Here is a 26,984-nt window from a genome sequence, read left to right as displayed (position 1 = left end):
ATATATGAATATTCTTGAAAGAAGGAACATTTTTTTCCTGAAAACTAGTGGGGAAAGGAATGCTGCTCATTCACAATTTAAATGTATTTGTATGAAATTGGAGGCATCGTTACCTTTTTTTCCTAAATGGTCATGGCAAAATCCTTAGTGACTTCACTTAAATGATTAAAATCTACCCCAAAAAAACTAAGGCATATTCTTTTTTATAACTTCATCATACCTAAGAGCTTGCCTCATCAGAATATGTTGGCAATCTAACACATGTTCCTAGTGTTTCATGATTTCATGAATCATCAGAAAACATTAAAAATAATCTAAGAAAATAGCTAATAATTTTTTTAAATTAGTTTAACAAAGTATTGAGAGGCAGACCCAACTACTAAATTCCTTCCGTTTAACTTTGCATGGAGGCTCCAGCACAAGGGACACACACAGTGAAGTTGCAAGGGACAATGTGTTCCCATGTTGTCTCTACAGCCAACACATGGGCATGTGACTTGAGATCTATCAATTAGCCTAAATGCCTGTTTCTTCATTCATAATTAATACTTTGCTCTAAGAATACAATCAGATGTGAATTAAAAGTAGGAGGATGCTCTAAAACTACATAAAAGCATACTGGTCTTTGCAAGAAATCCCCAAGTCGCCAATGTACGTGTAATTTTTATGCCCTGTTCATTTCCCTGACTTCCTATAACTGATACATGTTCCCATTATGAGTTAAAGGGAGGAATGTATCAGAAACGAAGAGAATATCTCTCGGTCTGAATACTTGTACCAGCTTCTACTTAAATCTCCTTCATCTGTAGCCTTTGCTGCATCAATTAAGGTTTTCTATACTTTCAAAGTCATCTTAGGAAACAATGATCATTATGGCCACCTTAGAGTGGTGATTTAGGTTGCTGTTCTTATGACAAACTGAGAAGAACTCATTTTCTGGAGTTTACAGAGACCTTCACATAATCCCACAGGTCAAAGCTCCTATCAGAGTTTAAAAGAGAAAGATAATGACAATACTAGTTCTTATTCTACAAAGTGTTTAAAATCCTCAAAATTATCTTTAACTCAAAAGTGAATAAAAACAACTGGAAAAACTCACCATTTGGTTATCAATTGATGTGAATTGTTAAAAAATAAATAAAATATAAGTATGCCAATCTGTACAGCCTGCATTTTCCTGCACTCAGCAGACACTAATACCCCACAGGATTTAAAGAATGCTAGAATCTGGGCTGCTGTACCTCAAAAGCAGAAGCAGAGCTCTGAACTATGGGGACCCAGCTGTGTGCAATGCACTGCAATCCTTACACAGAAACTTGTGTGAACGTTATCAATACTATGTGCTATTCTTATTTTTAAAGAATAAATGAAAAAATAAAAAAGCTTCACGATGTAAGCTGTGGTTTTCTACTGATAAAGTTAAGAAAAGTCCCAACTAACAAATCCTTGGCTTCCCAGACACTCCCTGGACTTAAGTCTCCAGGAGCTGTGAACCAAAGAACTTAGATGCTGGAAACATATCATCAAAGATAGTATTCCAAAAAGTTATAAATGGGGACTTTAAAAAAATTATTTTTATGTGTGCATGCATTTGTGTGACTATACACACATGTGCAGATGGTGACCACCAAGAACCTGGAGCTGGAGTTACAAGCTACTGGGACCTGACATGAGTGTTTAGGAACGGAACTTGACCTCTGCAAGAGCAGCAAGTTCTCATACCTGCTGAACCTTCTCTCCGAGGGTTTTTGAATACTGTAAACTCTGAGAGGAGAAAATCCCCCTATAACACTCCCAGAAACTAATTTTCTTACCTTCAAAAGTATAACACAAAGGCTTAGAGACTCTTTTTTTTTTTTTAAAAGATTTATTTATTTTATTTATGAGTACACTGTAGCTGTCTTCAGACACACCAGAAGAGGGCATCAAATCTCATTACAGATGGTTGTGAGCCACCATGTGGTTGCTGGGATTTGAACTCAGGACCTCTGGAAGAGCAGTCAGTGCTCTTAACCACTGAGCCATCTCTCCAGCCCCTTAGAGACTCTTAAAATATTTCAAATTATAAGTTAGAAATCATGAAAGAAAAAAAGAAAAATAAAATAATTTCTAATCTGAACTCCATAGCACAAATATACATAACCACTAAGCTAAAAGTAATAAAATGTTTTTAAAATGCCAGGTAAAAAAAATCAATTATAAATAAATTTACCTTTTATTTCCCTATTTTATTACAACCTTTCTATAATAACTAACCATATATTTACCTTATAGTCAGAATAAAAATTTAAACTAATTCAGGGTAGGGGAGCTGGGTCAGATGGCTCAGCAGTTGAGAGCACTTACTGTTTTTATGCAGAGGACCCAGGTTCAGTTCCCATTACCTATGTCAAATGACCCACAATCACCTGTTAACTCCAGTTCCAGAATCCCAAGGCCTTCAGAAGCACCAGGCACACAGGTGATGCACATACACATATGTAGGCACTCACACATAAGACAAAAACCATTTTCTAAAAAACACTATATACAGAAATCCTCAAACATAATCCCCAAACTAGGGAACAGGACAGGCAGTGTTTGATAATGGCAAAAACAACAACCACCGAAAAAGAAAGAGAAAAAAGCTAGAAACAGAGTAAGGGATGTGTACACACTGTACCCACTCTACCTTCCCATCATCCCTTGGGGTAATAACTGCCCAACTCCAGTGGCAAAAGCAGGTGATATGGTGAGACAATTTTGTGACTGTTCTCTGCTTCACTCAAGGTAATGAAGGAAAGGGGAAGGGAGAGAAAAAAAACAAAAACAAAAAAGATTCTATACAAAATAGTACCAAAAATATAGTCTACTAAATAGGTACTCTGAAAAATTGGCTCCCTGATTTACCAACACTGAAGAATTAAGCCATCATTGTGTATAAGTATTTCTACAAATATGCAGACCAGTATTTCAGACAAAATAAAATAAATTTCATATACACACATATGAAGGTTATAGGAAAACACTTTCAAGTATTCACAGGAACTGTTAGAAATATTCAGTGATACTGAACGGGGTAGCTTATCCTTGAAGTCTTAGTACTCAGGAAGTTGAAGCACAAGGGTAACTGGGACTCTGGAAGCATCCTGGGTTCCATGGCAAGTCCCACTCCATCTTGGGATACCAAGTAAGACGTTGTCTTCAAAAAAAACAACGGTGTTTGTGGGGCAGATTCTTCCCTCAACAACAGACAAACACATGCTCTCTACAGTTATATGTATGTATGTATGTATGTATGAGTGCATATGATACAAGCATATATACATTGCTTCCCCTTTCTCTAACAGTAAAGAGGAGTTTTTAGGAAGACTAAGGTTTTCTTTATTCACATCTCTATATTTCCCATTAAATACTGTAACCATAAACTGTAACAGAAACTAATTTCCCCAAACATTTTATCCATCTTTCTTTTAAAAAGTAACAAATATCAAACATTTGTTTTACTATTTCTTTCTTAAACTCACATGCTCAAGGGTTTCCAAATTTGTCAAACTTTAAGCTACTCTTTGCAATATTAAACACATGCACAAAAAGAATACTTTATTTCATTTAAGTTGGCTTTGTGTAATTTAATACTAGATGTCTTCACTACCCAAATCCACTTCCAAGCTTTAAAGGAAATGAGGTATTTTTTTTAATTGTATGTATGGTAGTTGTGCACATGAGTGCAGGTGCCCAAGGAGGCCAAGGGCATTGGATATCCTGAAACTAGAGTTATAGGTGGTTTGCAGCTTCCTGGTGTGGGTGCTAGAATCCCAACTCAGGTCCTCTGTAAGAGAAGTCTGTGCTCCAACCACTGAGCAATCCCTTTCCAGCCCCAAGCAAGCTATTTCTACACCTCCAGTGCATACTTATGGTTATAAACAAGACCTATGTGCACATTATTTGACTATGCCCCATCCATAAGCACTATTTTATTCAAGCCCTTAAGCAACAAAGAGTAATGAATCTTTCTTGTAAGACCTAGGCAGTAAGAATCATTCTTTGTTCTAGTAACAGATAGCAGTCATTGCTTCATGTTCTGAATCTGGTTGCCTCTGTAAGTTCCTCTGAACACCATAATGTGGCCTTGCAGCTTCTATGTCATGTAAAAGAAAAGGATGCTAGGAAAAAATGCCACAAAGACAGAGCAGGCAGAGCTAACAGGTCCCACTAGCCCAGGATACCCTTAAACTTGGGCAGTGGAATCCTGAGTACTGTGAGGCCAGGCCTGTGCTACCAATGCTAGTCTTGGACTTACTACAAACACTGGGAGTAGAAGGATGCAATATTTAAATGAAGCCGTTCAGATAAACCATGAGCTGATTGACACTAAGTGATGGGCACATACAGACTGACCACCCTGCTCTACCACCTTCTATTTAAAAAGCTTCATCACAAAACTTATTGAAGACATGCATGCACAGCTCTAAGAACATGCTCATAAGGTCAACTCTCTGCCTTACTCTCTGCATGACTGGGCACGGTAGAACTCTACTCTAGAATTCCAGCACTCTGGGAAGCTGAGGCAGGAGGACTGCCACAAGTTCCAGGCCAGCCTGGGACATAGTTGAAGATAAAACCCAGACAGATAAATAAGATGGTACAGATATAAAATACTCACAAACATGTACAAAAGATGGTGATTTTTATTATTTTTCCTTATTTATGTGGCGTCTCAATCTTTCCAAAAAGACGTAGGATCTAATCTTAGTTCTTGAGTGACAGGCTGAGCATGCACTACAGCCCTGTGAGTCAATGGTAGCATAACTGTCTGGAAGAAAACTACAAGTTCTTATGTGTAAGTGCTCCAGATTGCAAACTACAAAACACAAAGGCAGGGCAGGCCTGTGACTACAAAAGCTGTATAAGAATGTAAGAAAAAGACAGATGTAAATAATCCCCAACATGATAGCTAGCTCTAAATGGACCAAACAACAAACTTCATATTCATATTTAACAAGAAAGTAATTGTATAACCTGTAGTATCTTATTTTCATGTGTGAAGTAAAAATAATAAGCAAAAAAGGGGGGTTGTCTTGGTTTGGTTTTGTTTCTTCAAGACAGGGTTTCTCTGTGCAGCTCTGGCTGTCCTAGAACTAGCTCTGTAAACCAGGCTGGCCTCAAACTCAGAGATATGCCTGCTTCTGCAGGATTAAAGGTATGTGCCACCACTGGCAGGCTAAAAAGTTTTCTTAATTTAAAAACAAACAAACAAACAAACAAACCCAAAATCTTAAATCTTGGCTAAGCTGAAAACCACCATTAGTGCTAACAGAATACTGTATAATTCTCATCTACTGGGTTCAAATATTTCCTTTTTTATTTGCTCTTATCTGAACAAATACTATTAATTCCTTAGTTCACCAGAGTCCTGGAATTTAATTTTCTAGGTAGGTCCTAAGACAGTTCCAAACTACTTTCATTCCTATTTTTCTACAAATACTTTTACTTTTTGTTCAACACTGAAAGAGAGAGAGGAAGGCGGGGGGGGGGGGGGGGAAGAGAGAGAGAGAGAGAGAGAGAGAGAGAAAGAGAATGAATGAATATTCTGAAGCCTGAGTTGTATTCTGTTTGTCTCTAAATCAAAGAACCCTTTTAAATAACACATCAACACCCCTAGGAAAAGAATTACATCTTTAAAGTCATTTATTTAGCTTTTCTTCTTACACTAGCAGATACCCATAAAGACCAGGGCATAGCTACCTAAACTGCACTTTAGACTGGCTAATGTCAAGAGTAAGTAAGAGCAACACGCTTTTAAAAATTGTATCTAAGGTATGCTTAAGAATGGCTCCAGTCGGGCAGTGGTGGCACACGCCTTTAATCCCAGCACTTGGGAGGCAGAGACAGGCAGATTTCTGAGTTCAGGCCAGCCTGGTCTATAGAGTGAGCTCCAGGACAGCCAGGGCTATACAGAGAAACCCTGTCTCAACCCCCCCCACACACCCCCCAAAAAAAGAATGGCTCCAGTCAGGGGTTGGGGATTTAGCTCAGTAGTAGAGCACTTGCCTAGCAAGGCCCAGGGTTCAGTCCTCAGCTCTGGAGAAAAGGAAAAGAAAAAAGAAAAAAAAGAAAAAAAAAAAAAAAAAGAATGGCTCCAGTTTCTGAACTCCCTCTCTATTTATTCCAATATACCAGCAAATTATATACAAATTGCCTTGATTTCTCTGTTTAGTCTTATTAGAAGCCCCTCTGAGGCTGGGTCTTTAGGTTGCAAACATCAGCTCAACCTTGTCCATAGCAGGAAGGTCTTCTGTCAGAAGATGTGAGATGTAAAGATAGCACAATGTCAAACCTCCAGATCCCTACCCTGACTTTTTTAAGAAAGTGCACATTTTTGTTTCAAATTCTGAACATTAAAAAACGAATTCAGAATTTACTGGTCATTTAGATTCTAGCAACATCATGACACTATGTACAGATTCTCTTTAAAAAGCAAACAAAATATTGTTTCTTAAATTCTGTCAGAAGTGATTCAGAGCAGAAAAAAATTTAATAAGGGAAAAAGAATCTTTAACATATAGACAAGGTACAATAAACTTTAAATTACTCTACAGGCAAATGTCCCAGCCTTTTAGCATACTGGAAGTGAGACTGAGGGTCTGAGGCTGCTCTGCCATCAGAATTCTGCCTGTCACTACTCTCAAAATCTGTACACAGTGGTGCTGTTTATAAATAAAATAGTGGAGATAAAATAACCACAGATTTCACCTTCACTTATTCAACGTTAAGTGCCTATTCTGTGCCAAACACAGAAGAAAAGACTGTGGATAGAAAGATAAAAACATGTTTGTTATCCTCAAGAACTCTCACCACCAGAGAAAGGACCTCACTAAATCACCTAGAAGCAAGTTGTTTGTTAGTTCCAGGTTCATGAATGCTGGACTCTGTTCAGAGTGAATTCTCTTATTTCATAAACCTGTTACCAAAAACAAGACGCACATGTCCACAGAACGAAACTACCTCTAAGGGCTACTCATAAATAAGTCACTTTGGCCACATCTACAAAAGAAAAGCCTTCTCTGGCCAAGGTCTTGCACACACTTCACATTTTAAGCTGAATTGAATACATAGTGCAAAGTGAACAGTCCATTATGGAAATGCTGACAGACCTACACCACCAGTGGATGCAATTACAATGCTGCATCTATTGAAAATTAATGAAGTCCTGGATTTTTATTTATAAAGTGGGTATTATTAGTTTTAGATTGGTTTCTGCAAGCCAATAGTCCAAATTGAATAAGATGATGGGTACAGATTGCACTGATCTTCACTCTTATCCATTGCTTGCAGCCTATGTGCATTTAAACCAAAAACATTTGATATATACTAACTATAAATTATTTCCTTGGAGATCTCTCAGGCATGAAGAAAATGCCTTTTAAAATAAATTTAAAATATTATATGCTTGATGGTGTATAACCGAAGGTTTAATCTCCCCACTAAAGGGGCAGTTATGACGATTTTGCAATAACCCTGCAGACAATAATCAGGACAGCTCCTGTTGTTCTCTCAGTAAAATCTTCGTAAACACAGCATGGATAGACTGTAATTTGATATCTGTAAGATCAACAGCCATACCTCATGACAACTCCTAATATAAGATTTTATTCACCATTAAATTGAACGTTTTCCTCAGAAGCGATAGAAGAGAAAGCACATTATTTACCAGGCATTGTCCTATTAACTATAGATTAGCACATCAAAACAGACATGCTTTCTTTCTCTCTTTTAAAAAAAAAAAAAAAAAAGTGCAGGCCATAAAGCAGGCTCTAAAATGCAGACTGATTAGCTGTTTCAAACTTGGAAAAATCTGTCTGTGCCCTGTGTCCAACATTGTTTTCTTAAACAATTGATTCCCATCATTTTCTACTACAGACATTAATATCCTCAGAGTTGTTTTTAAAGTCTCAGTTTCTACTTCAAAATGAGAATATTATTATTCGATTTTTTTAATTAAAAGGTGGTAAAACTTTAGATAATTGACGAATATGTAACTCAGAGAAGGGTTAAAGACAATATAAATTAGTATCATAGGCATTCAAAATGGAGATCATCAAATTTCAGTTGCTGCTCTCTGGCTCTCCCCCGCCACATACATGTACACAGGCACATGCACACAAACGCACACATGCACACACTTATCCACATACCCCAGTACACATCATTATTTAAATACAAGTGACTTCCTCCATATTTCAGAATTATAATAAAGCATTTTTCACTCACCAATGCTGGATTTTCTCTTGGCAGCTAGTGACCACCTGTCATGAAAACAGACAACTACTCATGAAAACACAAGGCTAGGTACAGAGATAGAAAATCAGCCAGAAAACTACAACAGTGTCTTAACAGATTCACTAACATCTCGGTGTACATTCTTATTTGTCAAGAGGTACAGAGATGGGGATGTTGGTTTTTAAGCAGTGCACTTTATCACAGCCCTCTAATGCAGGCTGATAACTGCAGAACAAATTACAGCTTTCCAATTCAGACTTTGGTACAAAACCTGCTTCATAACTATTAGGTGACATATGATATAAGATAACTAGCATTTTGTACAATCTACAGACCATTTTCAATGTTACATATTTTCTAGAATACACAAATATTATAAATAACAAGAAACCAATGTAACATCCAGGAAAAAAATGACAGTAGTGAAAATATTTTATTTTGTCAGCTTATCTCCAAATGTTTTCACCTGTGATTTTTATTCTGATGTATTAAAAATGAACTTCTTTTTCTACTATGTTTTCAAGAAGAAATACTTGGGATAAAGGGATGCTCTGAACAGCTCATTTCCCCCACCTGTAAATTATAATAAAATTATATACACTTGACACCCAGTCTAAGCTGTTTATAATACTACAAGAATGGAATTCTTGCTTTTCTTTTAAGATATTTCAGTAGGTTCTCAAATTACTTTTAAAAAAAACTGTCTATTGGCACAGGAAAAAATACAATTAGAAAAATAACACAATTAAGTGGAAATTTTTAAATTGACATTATTTTCCCAAACTGCAAAGTCATCTATTTTTTTTAAAAAAATTAAATACTAGAGTGCCACTTTAAAGACATAGAAACTAAGGCACAAAAGGGAGAATGTAGAGGCCACACGGGAAGACAGCAGCATGGCCTGGTTGCAGCTCCAGCCCCAGGCTCTCAGAGCCAATCCACCTTGTATATGCAAAATGTTTCACTCCAAAAAAAAAAAAAAAAAAAAAGAAAAGAAAAGAAAAAAAAGAAAAATCACAATTTTTCTAAGGGTTGTCACTAAATTCCTCTATTATAACATTTAATTCCTGAAATAAATGTCCTCCCTTTTAGACATTTTTAAATACTAAGGCAGCAATCCTGAATCAAAATACATGCTGTAATCAGATACTCAGCCATACTGCACATTAACTCAGCATAAAAAGTCCCTACCAAATGACGATCTACAGTAAGTATCAATCACACAGCAACACTTAATAACAGTGGCAATATATAATAGAGCACTGACTTAACATCTGGAAGAGTCCAGGAAAGCCACATCAGTCCATCTCACGGTTTCTGATCTGACAGTAATTATATTATAAAAGATAAACAAAATTAAATGTAAATTAAAAAACAAAAATCCTTGCAGAAAAAATTTAAGAAGTTTCTTTTTAAGAACCCCATTAAAATGAGACCAAAAACAGTCAGGGTGTTTCCAGTCCTAGCACGAGTGTTTCCAAGCATGAAGAGAGCCAAAAGCACAGGGGAAAAAAAGCCCTGCAACCCGTAAGAGCAGAGTGTTCATTAACCTCTACATGATAATCCTTTCGTAGCTGCATATTAACTAGTTACATATTCATAATCATTTACATTATTTAAAGGACCTTCGATGAAATTTTCTAGGCTATATCCATTAGTGATGGTGTTAAAGGTTATGGAAGATAGTCTACTTAATGTTTCCAGGAAGCCTTTTTAATTAGTAAATATGTAAATTTGGCACACATGCTTTTCATGTTTAAAAACAAGCCACTGGTAGCATGGCATGTGTTCTTGCCTTCACCCACACAGCTCCTCTGCCTGGTTCTGGTCACGCTTCCCCACTGCCCACCCCTTTTCTTTCCTAAAATAGTCTCCCTAAGCAGATATTCAAAGACAGACAAGCAACAAAACTCCATTTCATAATGTACACACGACATTCTCACTACCAAAATACTGCTTTACGTGTACAGTCTTTCTGGGTTCCACATTTAGAACACCAGACACACTGCACAAACAGAAGTAGGACCCTGGAAATAGAGAAAATTTTCAAAGGAGGCAGATATAGAAATGCATGGAATAACTGGGTAGTGATAGTGAGTCTCTTATGTCCAAGCTTAAATATTTGTTAAGTATCTTTAAAATAATACATATATATATATATATATACACACATATATGTATATATGTATATATATATACACACACATATGTACACACACACATATATATACATATATATATACATATATATATATCAAACATTATATTTTGAGATGTTTTTCATTTAACTGCCAAGGAAAAAAATCTAAACAAGAGAAAATCTATATTCAAAGCTGAATGTATCTGAGTTTTAAAAACTGACTTTACTGTGAAGATAACACCAACTTAATTTCTTCTGCTAGGGAACTCATGTTAATTTCTTAAAATATTAAATGATCACAAGATAGGGATCTGATTCTGTAGGCAAGCCTCCAAAAACAAGCAAACAGCAAAAGGTATTTTCATCATTATGTTAACCTCCACAAAAGTAAAGTCCCTATGGAAGAACTGATGCCAGCTTTGTTTCATTTTTTAAATAAAGTGTCCAAACTTTTAAATATACCTAAAAAGTCACTGTAATATTTTTATAAAAAGTTACTTGGTAGAATGGTACTACTAAAATAATTAACCTAGGAAATTCTTTAATAACTATACATATATAAACATGTTTATACAGTAATACAGCAATAAGGCCACAATAAAGAAAAGGGAAGCTGACTGACTCACCAGTTTAAACAAATTATCATTAACAACCCAATGGGTACACAGTTATCTGTACACTTAGGTACAGACCTAAGATTTATAACAAGATTTCATATGACAGCCCACTCAAACACTCCAATGACATAGGTCTTAACCTCTTTCTAAGGAAAGGAAGCCTGCTTTCTGACCCTCGAAGTGGCCACATGAAATCAGCTTTAAACTACAACTACCTGACTCCAAGCGCACCATCCCTTGGACAAGCCTGCCTCCAACCTAGCGGAGTGTAGTGGTGCAAAGGCTGCTGCATCTGCAATCACTCCTGCCACTTCTTCACATCCTCCTCAGCACAGCACTCACACATTCTGTTATAAAGGTCAAAATTATCCCTGATAAATTTTAAGGCCACAAAACTGTGCAGTAGTAGCCATGTACCCAAAGTGAAAGTACCACCAACTCTCTAAACCCAGTTACACCACAGCACTTCTTAAAATACTTCAATGTTAGTTTTAGCTCAGATAAAGTAAAAGGGAGTGTTAACCCTAATATATATATTAAAATATATGTATGTGTGTGTGTATGCATGTGTATATATGTGTATATATATATTGTTTTCCTCAGAAATTACTTTTTAAGCGTTATTTTATAAAGGAATGAAGGTTTAACATGCAGTGAGTGAATGCTCCTGTACTTATTTGTGTTTGTGCTATTTATTTTGACAATGGACCACAAGGGGGCATCAACCCATTCAATCTCCAAGCCCAGCAAAGTAGCAGGACAAAGTTGGACTGATAGAGTGCACCAGCAAAGTTACACGCACTTCTAATCTCTGATCCTTCTCTCAGGAAGGCTTAACTTCACTTCTAAAACTGCTTATACTGCCCTCAACCTCAAGAGCCTTCCTACTTAGGTTACTGTATCAAGAGCAGTGTGGGAGCAACTCCACGGGCTGTCTAAATTCATTAGGTGAGCTTCTCTTGCTGGACTGCAAGCTTCAAGATGTATCTTCCAAATAGGTTGCTAAAAGTTACCTCTGCACTGGAAATGCCTCAGCAGTTAAGAGTACTGGCTCCCCTTCCAGAAGACCTGGGTTCTAATTCTAGCACCGACAAGGCATTTCACAACTGTCTGTAATTCCAGTCTGTAATGCCCTCAAACAGACATAATTACAGGAAAAAAAAAAAAAAGCATATGAAATAGAAATAAATCATTAAAAAACCAAAAACCAAAAAAAAAAAAAAACCCAGCCAATTCCACTTTAGACATGTACCCACAGTCAAACTACCACCAACTCTCTAAATCCAGTTACACCACAGCACTTCTTAAAATACCTCAATGTTAGTTTTAGCTCAGATAAAGTAAAAGGGAGTGTTAACCCTAATTTTAGAACAGTTCTCTAACCCAGGACTGGGAGAGTTCCCCCTTTCCTCTCTGAGGCTTGCCTCACTTCCTCACATACTTACCCTCTAATTAGGGGTCCTTTCCCTCTTATGATTGGTCACTCACAATCCCAATTGTTCGTTCAGGTAACACACACCTTCCATGGGAAACTCTGAGAATATTACATGTCCAATCTGTGGCATTTCTAAGAATGAAGACATGTGTTCCTAGGATTATTAAAATTGGGTGTGTAGGAAACTCCACTACCAACTGAAAGCTCCAGGAGGTAGAAGTCACATCCACAGAGGCTGTGTGTAATCTCTGTGGCTCACCTGGTGGTGGTGGTCTCCCAGCACTCTGGAAGCAGAGGCAGGATCTCTTGAGTTTGACACCAGCCTGAACTACAGAGTGAGTTCCAGGACAGCCAGGACTACACAGGGAAATCCTGTTTTGAAAACAAAAAAAGTGTGGCTCTATTACCACAATCCAAAAGTTTCAGAAATAGATTTTATTCATACTTAAGAGTTTGGTGTGATTTAGTGCATACAGATCTAACTTGGTAGAACATTTGCCAAGCATGAATGGGGCCCGAGGTGCAATACCCAGCCCAACAATGAGGACATACATCTGTAATCCCAGCACTGGTTAGAAAATGAGAAATTCAAGGTCATCTTCAGCTATAACTAATCTTTCATTCATAAGATCCTATCTCCAAAACAGAAAAGAATTTGATACATTTTACTACTCAGTACATATACCCTGTTAGGGAATGACCCTGTAAATACAACATTTGCAATGAAACCTGGTTATTGGGTGGTCCATTATGTCAGTGTGTAGCCATTTCACAGGTAACTTTGTTGTCAGTACTTTACAGGTTTTATAACTACAGAGGGTTAAGCTATACTTCTAGATCAGAGGGCTGCCTGGACAGCTTGCAGACCTATTGTCTGACTAAGAACATCAGTCATTTCCTGTGCACTTGCATACCTTCTTCTGGGAACACTACTAGTTTTCACTAAGAAGAAACCCTTACAGAACTACTTTTGAACAGCTACAGCTCCAGAGTGGAGGAGGCCCATGCCTGAGGCTACCCAACCTGACTTATAGTGACCGAGGCACTCAGAAGGGATGAGGAGCTCCACAAGCAGGAGCCACCTGAGACAGCTGGAAACAAAATAAATGTGCTAGCAAGCAAAATTAACTATCTTCCCCTCCCCCTCCCTTTTTCTCTTCCTCCCTCCCCCCACAGCCAATTCTTATGGAAATTCCTTTCAAGCATTTCTGTGGTTTACAATTGACTTAAGAAAGCCAATGTGGTGAAATTGTCTCACAGATTAGTGTAACAACATGGCTGTGACACTCAAAAGCAAAAATTCATTAAACAGTGAATACAAATAGTTAAAACAAAGATGGAGGGTAGCTCACTAGTAATACAAAAACAAAACTAAATCTGAAATTCCATTCTGCACTTAAAAATGACATTTCTACAGACTGTAGAAATATTAAGTTAGCTATACAAACTCAAAACTCACTGAAACTGGAAACACCAGATAATAAATAAATAAATAAATAAATAAATAAATAAATAAATGGAATCATACTTTTAAAGGCAGCCAAGAGTTGTCAAAGTAACAGAAAAGGGACTAGGAATTTAGAGGGAACTAGGAAAAGAGAGCTGAGCTCCAAAGCTGTCATTTCTCAGGCAATTTTGTGCCTAGGCTGAGCATTATGGCAGGCCCTAAGCAGACAACCACAGCTGAGAAAAGAAACAGGCAGGAGTATCTGACAAAGCAGAAAAACAAAATGAGCCCTGAGAGTGTAGAAGCATATGGCTAGTTTCTATCCAAAGACACCTGTCAAATCCTAAAGCTAAAAAGACTAAAAAGCTAAACCAAAACTTTAGGAAGAGGTTGGAATAAAACAAAAATTAAAGAGTCCAGCGGCTTCCAAAAACTGTGAACAAGCTGTGCTCTCAGACAAAGTCCAGAAAGAACCAAAACCAGCAGACCTCACTGAGGGAGGCACTTGGTCCTCACTCCACTCAGCCCCTGCCAGAAGTGGGCTAACCTTGGCCAGCACACCTACCTGAAGGCAGCTGAGGCCTCTCCCAGAAGACACCTTCTTCAGACATATCTACCATCCCTGCATTTAACCCAAAATGACTATAATGCCACAAAACAGAAGCACATGACCAAATACAGGTAAAAAGAAAAGAAACAAAAAGGTTATATAATCTGGACACTGGTGTCCTCACACTAGGCCACTGAAATTATACTGTACAGTATAAGAAGATACAAGAAAAGATATGAAAAGACAGAAACTTTTCACTGGAAACCTCTTTTTAAAAAAGAGATTTTTTTTAAATGAAAATGCTTTGGCTGTAGCTCTAGCTCAGTGGCAGAACACCTGCCAAGCAAGTGCAAAGCCCTAGATTCATTCACCAGACAGAAAAAGAAGGAAGGGACGGAAGGAAGAAGGTAGACAGTCAAAAAGAAGAAAAACCATACAACTCAAGTTTCTAAAATTACCACAGCCAATGTTAAACAGACACTAAGCACAGCATAAGTCAGTATTTCTTAACATCTGGGCACAGCAATGTAGTTACAATTTTAGGTATAGCTGGAGGTGCAACGAAGAGAGATGGCATACAGCCTTCAAAGAAGCAGCAAAAGTTACAGAGCTAATGTCAGTATAAAATGCCACACACTGGAAGACAACAGAGTAGACTCTTGAAGTCCTGAAACAAAAACTGAAGAATCTATCATTAGTATATCCACATACATCCTCCAACATGAAAGAAAAACAAAGATTTTCAACAGATGACTGAGAATTCGACATCAGATTTTCATTCTTCATTGAAAGAGAGACAGGCTTTCTTCAGCACAACACATGCAGAAAGAACTCCAGAGCAGCTGTGACAGCACAGGTCACAGGGGTGGGTGTCAAGATGAGTACCAACCATGTACAACAACAAAAAAAAAAGCATTATAACAAGCAAAATACACACCATCAAAATGTACTGAAGCAATAATCAAGATGTGGATGGGAGCCAAGGAAGCCTTGTACCTTTAATACCAGCACTCAGAAAGAAAGGGGAAGGAAGGAAGGAAGGAAGGAAGGAAGGAAGGAAGGAAGGAAGGAAGGAAGACAGGCCGACAGACAGAATGGAGAGATGGCTCAGTGATTCAGAGCACTGACTGCTCTGCTCTTCCAGAGGTCCTGAGTTCAATTCCCAGCAACCATATGATGGCTTACAACCATCTGTAATGGGATCTGATGCCCTCTTCTGGTGTGTATAAAGACAGCTACAGTGTACTTATAGAAAGAGGGAGGGAAGGAAAGAGGGAGGGAAGGAGGGAGGAAAGGAGGGAGGGAAGGAGGGAGGGAGGGAGAGAGAGAAAGAGAGAGAGAGAGAAAGAGAGGGGGGGGATGGAGGAGAAAGTAAGTAAGTTAGTTAGTTTTAACTAATAATAAAAAACCTAAAATATGCTGGGCAGTGATGGCACATGCCTTTAATCCCAGCACTTGGGAGGCAGAGGTGGATTTCTGAGTTCGAGGCTAGCCTGGTCTAGAGAGTGAATTCCAGGACAGCCAGGGCTACACAGAGAAACCCTGCCTAGAAAAACAAAACAAAAAACAAAAAAAAAAAAACCTAAAATATATATAAGGTACCTACTGCAATGATAAGAAAAACTCAAAATGCAAAATATGTAAGAAAAAAGTAAATGTTAATGATCTTTTAAAACAAGGGGAAAAAACCTTAAAGGGAAAAAACAATTTAAAGAAGAATTGATGAAAAAACCATATTTACAAAAGAGAAAAATCAACAAAGCCAAAAGTTGATCCTTGAGACAATTTTATTGCCAGATAAACTCCTAGGAAGACAAGACAAGTCAAATTATAAATAGTAGCATTTTTTAAAAACCACTATCAAACTACTGGTCTTAAACTACATATATTACATGTAACATATAAATACATAAATATATTTTATATGTATACACACATATATAATCACTTTCCTAAATTGACACAATAAGAAATGGAAAACTTGAATAGTCCTTTAAAAAACAAATTTGTCTATGTTTTTAAATCTGCAACCTCTTAGAAACTATAGTCAGCCCAGACCATCCATTACCAAATTCTTCCAAACATTTGAAAGACTATAAATAGGGGCTAGAGAGGTGGCTCTGCAGGTAAGAATACTTGCTGCTCTTCCAGAGATCTTCAGTTCAGATCCCCAGCACCCACACTGAGTGGCTCACGACTGCCTGTAACTCCAGTTCCAGAGGACCCAACACCTTCTTCTGTCAAGAGCACCTGCATGTATGTAGTACACATAAACTCATGCAGGCACACATACACATAAAAGTCTTTTTAAAGAAATGTTTTGACCCAGAGGTGGTAGTGCATGCCTTTAATCCCAACACTCAGGAGGCAGAGAGAGGTAAATCTGTGAGTTAAGTCTGGTCTACAGAATGAGTTCCAGGACATCCAGGGATATGCAGAGAAACCCTGTCTCGGAAAACTAGAGAAGAAAGTGGGAAGGGGGAGAGGGGGTGAGAGGGAGAGAGAAAGAGAGAGAACACAATGTTTGCTCAGTAAGAATGTAAATTATGCAATCACTATAGTAATAAGCATTGAGAACACATAAGACACACACCCATACAACATCATGGTACAGCTATGCCACTTCTGGAAATGTAGCCAAAAGAATCAAAGGCAGTATACAAAAGATTATGTGCATAGCCTTTACTGCTGCACTAGCCACAACAGCAAAGACATGGAATTAGTCTGATCACCAACAGATGTCTAAATAAAGAAAATGATACATAAAATTACTATTTGGGCCGGGCGGTGGTGGCACACGCCTTTAATCCCAGCACTTGGGAGGCAGAGGCAGGCAGATTTCTGAGTTTGAGGCCAGCCTGGTCTACAGAGTGAGTTCCAGGACAGCCAGGACTACACAGAGAAACCTTGTCTCGAAAAACCAAAAAAAAAAAAAAGAAAGAAAAAAAAAATACTATTTGGGGGAGGGGGGTAAGGATATAGTTCAGTTGGCTAAGCGCTTGCCTATCATATACAAAGCCTTGAGATCAATGTCCAAGATACTGTGAAAGCAGGCATGCCGGCACAACCTACAATCTTAGCACTCTGGAAGTGAAGAAGAGGATCAGTGATTCAAAGTCATTCTAAGTGCACAGGCAGTTCAACATCAGCCTGGGTTGAAACCCTGTCTCAAAAAAATAAAACAAATAATAAACAAACAAACAAAAACACTATTCCACACTACGAAAGAAAAAAAATATGTCTGCAAGTAAATGCATCGTATCATTGTGTCAGACCAAACAGGCCAGAGTCAGACAAATCCTACATGGTATAGTAAAGGTATGGGTAATGGGTAATATGTAATGTGTATGGGAACAGGCATGGGGGTTGGATGAGGTTGGGTTGGGTTGGGTTGGGTTGGGTTGGGTTGGGTTGGGTTGGGTTGGGTTTTTCAAATCGAGAATACAGACTGGGATCAAGGGAAGACACAAAAGCAGAAGGGAGACTATTGGGGAAGAGAAAAGGGATGGAAGCACTCAAGTGTTAAGATGAAGGTACATTATATATAGGAAGAAAACAGGATGGTGAAACCTGTTATTTTACAACTTTGTATAACATTACACATTAATTATAGGAAAATTAAAAAGTTTAGTAACAGAAAATGAGGATTACTATACAGTGGAATATCAGACAACTATAAAATAAGCTAAGAAACTAAAAAATTACCAGGTATTTCACTTAATAAGATAAACAAGAGGCAAAATAGACTATGTTACCCTTTGTGTGAGGAAGCAGGGTGGAGATGAAGGGGCAGATACACTTGTTTCGTTTAAAGGACGGAATACAATGAGGTAAACCAGAAATAAATTAAAAACAGTTATCTATAATGGCAGACAGAAACAGGGATGGAAATAAATTTCTTATATAGTTGTGATTTTGAGCCATGTCAATATTTTATATATTCATAAAATTAAAGTGAGATTAAGAAGCAAATATTAATAAATTCAACACAATTCAAATGTTCACCTCAAAAGAGTTAATTATGGAAGAGCTAAAGAAACCTCAGAGAGAATCCTGCATTTTAGGCTTTCAAGGTGGCTCAATGGGTAAAGGTGTGCTTGATAACCAAACATGGCAACCCAAGTTCAATTCCCAGAATCCAGAGAAAAAAGACATCAAAAAGATATACTCTGGCCTCCATGTACATACCATGGTAGCCATGCATATAATAGTAAATAAAAACTTTAAAGAAAATTTGAAACTTTTGTGCATGAAAGGACATATCAGAAAGATAAGCTAAAAAAAAAAATCAAGAAAAGCACTGGGAAATTACATATTAGAGTTTAATAACCAGATATATAGAATTCTTGTAATTCAACAACAAAATGACAGAACAATTAAAACATGGTTAAAGGATTTGAATAGAAATTTCCAAAAGAGGATACATAAATGGCCAACAGGCATGTGAAGAGTTAGGCAACATCCTTAGACATTAGAGAAACAGCAATCACAAGCACACTTAGATTCCTCTTCAAATTTATTAAGACAGCTACAACTGAAAAGACACAGGCGTGCAGAGACTGGCATTTTCATACACTGCTGGTGGGAATACGATTGGGCAGCTCCTATGGAAGACAGTATAGCAGTTCCTGTTGCTATAGGATTCAATCACTCTATTCCCAGATGCATATGCCAGGAACTGAAAACAGAGACTCGGATGTTTATAACAGCCAAAAAGTAGAAAGAACCATCAGACAAAAAGCAAACCAAATGGCCCACAGATGTACAATGGAACATTACTCAATATAATAGGATAAGTTCAACCCAAAACAAACCTGGCAAAGGTGGCAAATGAAATATGCCAAAGCCTTTTTTTTTTTTTTTTGGTTTTTCGAGACATGGTTTCTCTGTGTAGCTCTGGCTGTCCTGGAACTCACTCTGTAGACCAGGCTGGCCTTGAACTCAGAAATCCACCTGCCTCTGCCTCCCAAGTGCTGGGATTAAAGGTGTGCGTCACCACCGCCCGGCTGCCAAAGCCTTATTAGTACAAATAAATAAATGATTCTAATTGCATGACAGACCTAGAATACACGAATCCTAAAAGAGATTGCTAGAGATTGCTAAAAGAGATCCTAGGGACTGCCAGAACAGGAAGGTAGCATGAAGCAGCCATGCTTATGGCTACAGCCTCTGTGTACAGAAGTCGAAAGGTCTGGGAAACAATGCTAACAACCACAGAACAATGAGTATCACTGAAGTATAAATGGTTTAGATGGCAAAACTAAGAACACAAGAAATAAACACAAAACATAATAAGACTGTCAGAATAAAGATCTCAAAATTCTACTTTAAAAAACAACAACAAAAACAAGTTTTTAAGCTCCTTGACACCAAGGCTAGTTGAAAACCCTAAAGACGGAAAATGGGTTTGAATGGAGGGAACTGCCAAGAGTTTATCTTATATCACTAAGTACTAGAAATGACCACTCCAATACAGGAAGAACTATAGATCTAGAGATAGTGGATGTTAGAGTCAAGTTAACTGTCCTGAATGAGGAAGGGGAAAATAATCAAGTAAACAGCACAGGCCTAAGAAGACCGGGCCAGTCACTCAAAGAAGACTTCATCCTGTAGTAACATTCAGACACCTAGACTATCCTTTCTTCTAAAACGGTATGTGCAGTATTCTTAAATATCTTCTTCATAAAAGTAAGTCTTGTGTACTAAAACTTACTTAAGAGTGGGGCTGGGAAGATGGCTCAGTTAGTAAAGTACTTGAAGACCTAAGTTTGAGGGCCAACCCCACATTTAAAAAGGCACACACCTGTACATACACATGCACAAAAACTAACAAACTTACTCACCAGGTCTGTAATCCCAGAACTGGGAAGGCTAAGACAGAAGTATTGCTGTCAGTCTACAGCTAGACTGGGCTACATAATAAGACCATCTCAAAGACAGACAAAACTTACCTACACATACTCACAATAAAAATGTGGGGTTTGTGTGTGTGTCTGTGTGTGTGTGTCTGTGTGTGTGTGCATGTGAGTAAATGGAATATGTGATACAATGCAATCACAAAATTTGCAAGGAAATGTATGGAATTAGAATGCATGGACTTAGAATATATTATACTGAAGTCACACAATCTCAGAAAGAAAAAAAATACATTCTCCCTCAAATGTGGAATCTAGCCAATCTATGTGTGTATGTAAACAAACTCTTGTAGTTACAGTATAACAAATAGAAAAAAAAAAAAAAAAAAAAAGGCTAAACCACAAGGGATTAGAAAAGACTGAAGGCAGATAAGTAACATGAGCCATGAAAGAGGATATGAAGCTATCTACCTTTCTAGTTTTAACTGTCATGGGTTTGTTCTCCCAGTGATGGATATGTACATTAAAAAAAATGATAATGAAAGTATAAAAGCCATTTTTATCTTGTCCAAAGACAAAATAAAATAATAAAAAAAAAGAAAGCCAATACTGAACTATAGAAATGACTCAAAGGTTAAGTGTGCTGGCTGGTCTTCCAGAGGACCCAAGTTTGATTCCCAGAAACCACATGGCAGCTCACAATCATCTGTAAATCCAGTTCCAGGGGATCCAATGCAGTCTTCTGGAAACAAGGCATACAAATGGTGCACAGACATAGACTAAGGCAAAATACTCATACATATAAAATATTTTTCAAAAAAAATTTAAACTGTGAAGCTCCACAACCTCTGTACCAAACGGCTACTCTTAACTATACAGAAGTTCATTTGTATAATATTTGGTTCTATGTACATGTGCAAACTATACAGAATTTCATTTGTATAATCTTTGGTTCTGTGTGCATGTGCACCTGAATGCAGTTGCTTGCATCTAGGAACCAAACTCCTATCTCCTGCAAGAGCCATACACACTCTTAACAGCTCAACACATTTTCAAACAGTCCAGACCCCACTTTCAAACCCAAATGAAAAACAAAGAAGAAACCAAATACGACCACCAAACAGATTCTAGGCACCTCCTTCACTTTTCACCTCCTACACTATATGGCCATAAACCAATTTTGTTCTAATCTAGAGAAGATATAGATACACTAAGAATGGAAGTTTTCCCATCTTGAAATACTGCATATAAAAACTCCCCAAGAGCTGGAGAGATAACTCAGCAGTTAAGAGCACTGACTGCTCTTCCAGGTCTTGAGTTCAATTCCCAGCAACTACATGGTGGTTCACAAGCATCTTTAACAGGATCTGATGCCCTCTTCTGGTATGTGTCTGAAGATAGCTACAGTGTACCCATATAAGTAAAATAAATCTTTAAAAAAAACAACTACATAAATAATTGCTCTTACATAAAGAGCCTAATGATGTCAAAGGCAGGAAAACAAAAGCAAAATGACACCTTTGGGCTGGGGGAGACACAGAGTTGGTCTGCTCCTGTGGAGATACTGAATCCTGAGCCATCCTAGAGGAGCCACTGCACTTAGAGCAGCCAGTAAGAACTCAATCTCACTCCATAAGCCCCACAGTTACATCTGGGAGCCAGGGACATTCAGGACCCACCAGCTACCCAAAACCTACCCCTCCGGAATTCCACTTCCCTTCCGCCCCTGCCTGTTCCTTTGGGCTGGGGCAGACACAGAGTTGGTCTGCTCCTGTGGAGATACTGAATCCTGAACCATCCTAGAGGAGCCATTGCACTCAGAGCAGCAGACACCAAGCTGGTTTGCACTTGGGAGACATCATATCCTGAGCCATCCTAGAGGAACCACTGCACCAAGAGCAGAAGAATTTCCAGATCCAAGAGGTGGCCTGAGTCCCAGGACCTCTTCCACCCAGGAGATTAGGATCATAAGACCAGAGAGACATCTCGACTCTGAGGAGCTCTGCCACAAGCAAAATAACAGGAAATACAGACTACAGTCTTACACAGTGAGGGCAGGTAACACTAGAGTTAACCAGATGGCGAAAGGCAAGCACAAGAACATAAGCAACAGAAACCAAAGTTTCTTGGCATCATCAGTACCCAGTTCTCAAAATATAGCAAGCCCTAGACACCCTATCACACCGGAAAAGCAGGATTCAGAATTAAAATCACTTCTCATGATGATGATAGAGGATTTTAAGAAGGACATAAGTAACTCCCTTAAAGAAATACAGGAGAGTACAAGTAAACAGGTAGAAGCCCTTAAAGAGGAATCACAGAAATCCCTTAAAGAAATGCAAGAAAACACAAAGAAGGAATTAAACAAAAACATTCAGGATCTGAAAATGGAAATAGAAACAATAAAGAAAGCTCAAAGGGAGACAACCATGGAGATAGAAAACCTAAGAAAGAGATCAGGAGTCACAGACTCAAGCATCACCAACCGAATACAAGAGATAGAAGAGAGAATCTCAAATGCAGAAGATATGGTAGAAAATATTGACACAGTTGTCAAAGAAAATGCAAAATGCAAAAAAATCCTAACTCAAAACATCCAGGAAATCCAGGACACAATGAGAAGACCAAACTAAGGATAATAGGTATAGATGAGAATGAAGATTCCCAACTTACAGGGCCAGTAAATATCTTCAATAAAATTATTGAGAAAAACTTCCCTAACCTAAAGAACAAGATGCCCATGAACATACAAGAAGCCTACAGAACACCAAATAGACTAGACCAGAAAAGAAATACCTCCGTCACATAATAATCAAAACACCAGATGCACAAAGCAAAGAAAAAATACTAAAAGCAGTAAGGGAAAAAGGTCAAGTAACATATAAAGGCAGACCTATAAGAATTACACCAGACTTCTCACCAGAGACTATAAAAGCCAGAAGAGCCTGGACTGACATCATACAGACCCTAAGAGAACACAATTGCCAGCCCAGACTACTATACCCAGCAAAACTCTCTATCACTATAGATGGTGAAACCAAGATATTCCATGACAAAACAAAATTTGCACAATATCTTTCCACAAACCCAGCACTTCAAAGGATAATTGATGGAAAACGCCAACACAAGGAGGGAAACTACAACCTAGAAAAAGCAAGGAAGTAATCTTCCAACAACCCCAAAAGAAGATAACTATACAAACATAATTCTACCTCTAATAACAAAAATAACAGGAAGCCACAATCATTTTTCCTTAATATCTCTTAACATCAATGGTCTCAATTCCCCAATAAAAAGATGCAGACTATCAGACTGAATACATAAACAGGACCCAGAATTTTGCTGCATACAAGAAACGCACCTCAGTGACAAAGACAGACACTACCTCAGAATAAAGGGTTGGAAAACAATTTTTCAAGCCAATGGTCCCAAGAAACAAGCTGGAGTAGCCATTCTAATATCAAATAAAAATCAAAATTAATCAAAAAAGATAAGGAAGGACACTTCATACTCATCAAAGGAAAAATCTACCAAGGAGAACTCTCAATTCTGAACATCTATGCTCCAAATGCAAGGGCACCTACATACATAAAAGAAACTTTACTAAAGCTCAAAACACACATTACACCTCACACAATAATAGTGGGGGATTTCAACACCCCACTGTCAGCAATGGACAGATCATGGAAACAGAAACTAAACCGAGACACTTTGAAATTAACAGAAGTTATGAACCAAATGGACTTAACAGACATCTATAGAACATTTCATCCTAAAACAAAAGAATATACCTTTTTCTCAGCACCTCATGGTACCTTCTCCAAAACAGACCATATAATTGGTCACAAAACAGGCCTCTACAGATACAAAAAGACTGAAATAATCCCTTGCATCTTATCAGATCACCATGGACTAAGACTGGTCTTTAATAATGACAAAACCAATGGACAACCCACATGCACATGGAAACTGAACAACTCTCTACTCAATGATGACTTGGTCAAGGAAGAAATAAAGAAAAAAATTAAAGACTTTTTAGAATTCAATGAAAATGAGGACACATCATACCAAAACTTGTGGGACTCCATGAAGGCAGTGCTAAGAGGAAAACTCATAGCTCTAAGTGCCTACAAAAAGAAACTGGAAAGAGCACACACTAACAAGTTGACTGCACAACTAAAAGCTCTAGAACAAAAAGAAGCAAATACACCCAGGAGGAGTAGAAGGCAGGAAATAATCAAACTCAGGGCTGAAATCAACCAAATAGAAACAGAAAGAACAATACAAAATATCAATAAAACCAGGAGTTGGTTCTTTGAGAAAATCAACAAGATAGATAAACCGTTAGCCAGATTAACCAGAGGGCACAGAGACAGTATCCAAATTAATAAAATCAGAACTGAAAAGGGAGACATAACAACAGAAACTGAAGAAATTCAAAAAATCATCAGATCTTACTACAAAGGCCTATACTCAACAAAACTGGAAAACCTGGATGAAATGGACAATTTCCTAGACAGATACCAGGTACCGAAGTTAAACCAGGAGCAGATAAACCATCTAAATAGTCCCATAACCCCTCAGGAAATAGCAGCAGTCATCAAAAGCCTCCCCACTAAAAAAAACCCAGGACCAGATGGTTTTAGTGCTGAATTCTATCAGACCTTCAAGGAAGACCTAATTCCAATTCTCTTCAAACTATTCCACAAAATAGAAACAGAAGGAACACTACTCAATTCGTTCTATGAAGCTACAATTACAGTCATACCCAAACCCCACAAAGACCCGACAAAGAAAGAGAACTTCAGACCAATCTCCCTTATGAACATCGATGCAAAAATACTCAATAAAATTCTAGCAAACCGAATCCAAGAACACATCATAACAATCATCCATCAAGATCAAGTAGGTTTTATCCCAGGAATGCAGGGTTGGTTCAATATTCGGAAATCCATCAATGTAATCCACTATATAAACAAACTCAAAGGTAAAAACCACATGATCATCTCACTAGATGCTGAGAAAGCATTTGACAAAATTCAACATCCCTTCATGATAAAAGTCTTGGAAAGATCAGGAATTCAAGGCCCCTACCTAAACATAGTAAAAGCAATTTACAGCAAACCAGTAGCCAACATCAAACTAAATGGAGAGAAACTTGAAGCAATCCACTAAGATCAGGGACTAGACAAGGCTGCCCACTCTCCCCCTACCTATTCAATATAGTACTGGAAGTCCTAGCCAGAGCAATTAGACAACAAAAAGAAGTCAAAGGGATACAAATAGGAAAGGAAGAAGTCAAAATATCACTATTTGCAGATGATATGATAGTATACTTAAGTGACTCCAAAACTTCCACCAGAGAACTCCTAAACCTAATAAACAACTTCAGCAAAGTGGCTGGTTATAAAATCAACTCAAACCAATCAGTAGCCTTCCTCTACATGAACGATAAACAGACTGAAAAAGAAATTAGGGAAATGACACCCTTCACAGTCGTCACAAATAATATAAAATACCTAGGTGTGAATCTAACCAAGCAAGTGAAAGACCTGTATGACAACTTCAAGTCCCTGAAGAAAGAAACTGAAGAAGATCTCAGAAGATGGAAAGATCTCCCATGCTCATGGATTGGCAGGATTCATATAATAAAAATGGCCATCTTGCCAAAAGCAATCTACAGATTCAATGCAATTCCCATTAAAATCCCAACTCAATTCTTCACAGAGTTAGAAAAGGAAATTCTCAAATTCATATGGAATAACAAAAAACCCAGGATAGCGAAAACTATTCTCAACAATAAAAGAACTTCTGGAGGAATCACCATCCCTGACCTCAAGCAATAGTGATAAAAACTACTTGGTATTGGTACAGAGACAGGCAGGAAGATCAATGGAATAGAATTGAAGACCCAGAAATGAACCCACACACCTATGGTCACTTCATCTTTGACAAAGGAGCTAAAGCTGTCCAGTGGAAAAAGGACAGCATTTTCAACAAATGGTGCTGGTTCAACAGGAGGACAACATGTAGAAGAATGAAAATTGATCCATTCTTATCTCCTTGTACAAAGCTCAAGTCTAAGTGGATAAAGGACCTCCACATAAAACCAGATACACTGAAACTAATAGAAGAGAAGGTGGGGAAGAGCCTCGAATACTTGGGCACAGGGGAAAAGTTCCTGAACAGACCACCAATGGCATATGCTCTAAGATCAAGAATTGACAAATGGGACTTCATAAAATTGCAAAGTTTCTGTAAGGCAAAGGACACTGTCAATAGGACAAAACGACAACCAACAAATTGGGAAAAGATCTTTACCAATCCTACATCTGATAGAGGGCTAATATCCAATATATACAAAGAACTCAAGAAATTAGACTCCAGACAACCAAATAACCCTATTAAAAAATGGGGTATAGAGCTTAACAAAAAATTTTCAACTGAAGAAACTCGAATGGCCGAGAAGCACCTAAAGAAATGTTCAGTATCCTTAGTCATCAGGGAAATCCAAATCAAAACAACCCTGAGATTCCATCTCACACCAGTCAGGATGGCTAAGATTGAAAACTCAGGTGATAGCAGATGCTGGAAAGGGTGTGAAGAAAGAGGAACACTCCTCCATTGTTGGTGGGACTGCAAGATGGTGCAACCACTTTGGAAATCAGTCTGGCGGTT

At 37.9% G+C, this 26,984-nt stretch overlaps 1 protein-coding gene across 1 annotated transcript in view; it reads right to left on the bottom strand.

Moving 5' to 3' along the window:
• Uri1 (URI1 prefoldin like chaperone) overlaps window positions 1–26,984 on the bottom strand; it is a 64,800-nt gene that overhangs the window by 28,225 nt on the left and 9,591 nt on the right. The window contains exon 2 of the mRNA XM_028754187.1: window positions 8,254–8,288. Coding sequence (XP_028610020.1) covers window positions 8,254–8,288 — 35 coding nt within the window. The remainder of the gene's footprint in view (window positions 1–8,253; window positions 8,289–26,984) is intronic.

This window comes from Grammomys surdaster, unplaced genomic scaffold (assembly GCF_004785775.1).
Source record: "Grammomys surdaster isolate TR1022 unplaced genomic scaffold, NIH_TR_1.0 125984, whole genome shotgun sequence".
NCBI lineage: Eukaryota > Metazoa > Chordata > Mammalia > Rodentia > Muridae > Grammomys > Grammomys surdaster.
Note: the sequence above shows the minus strand (reverse complement) of the source record. Positions and strands in the feature narration are given on the sequence as shown.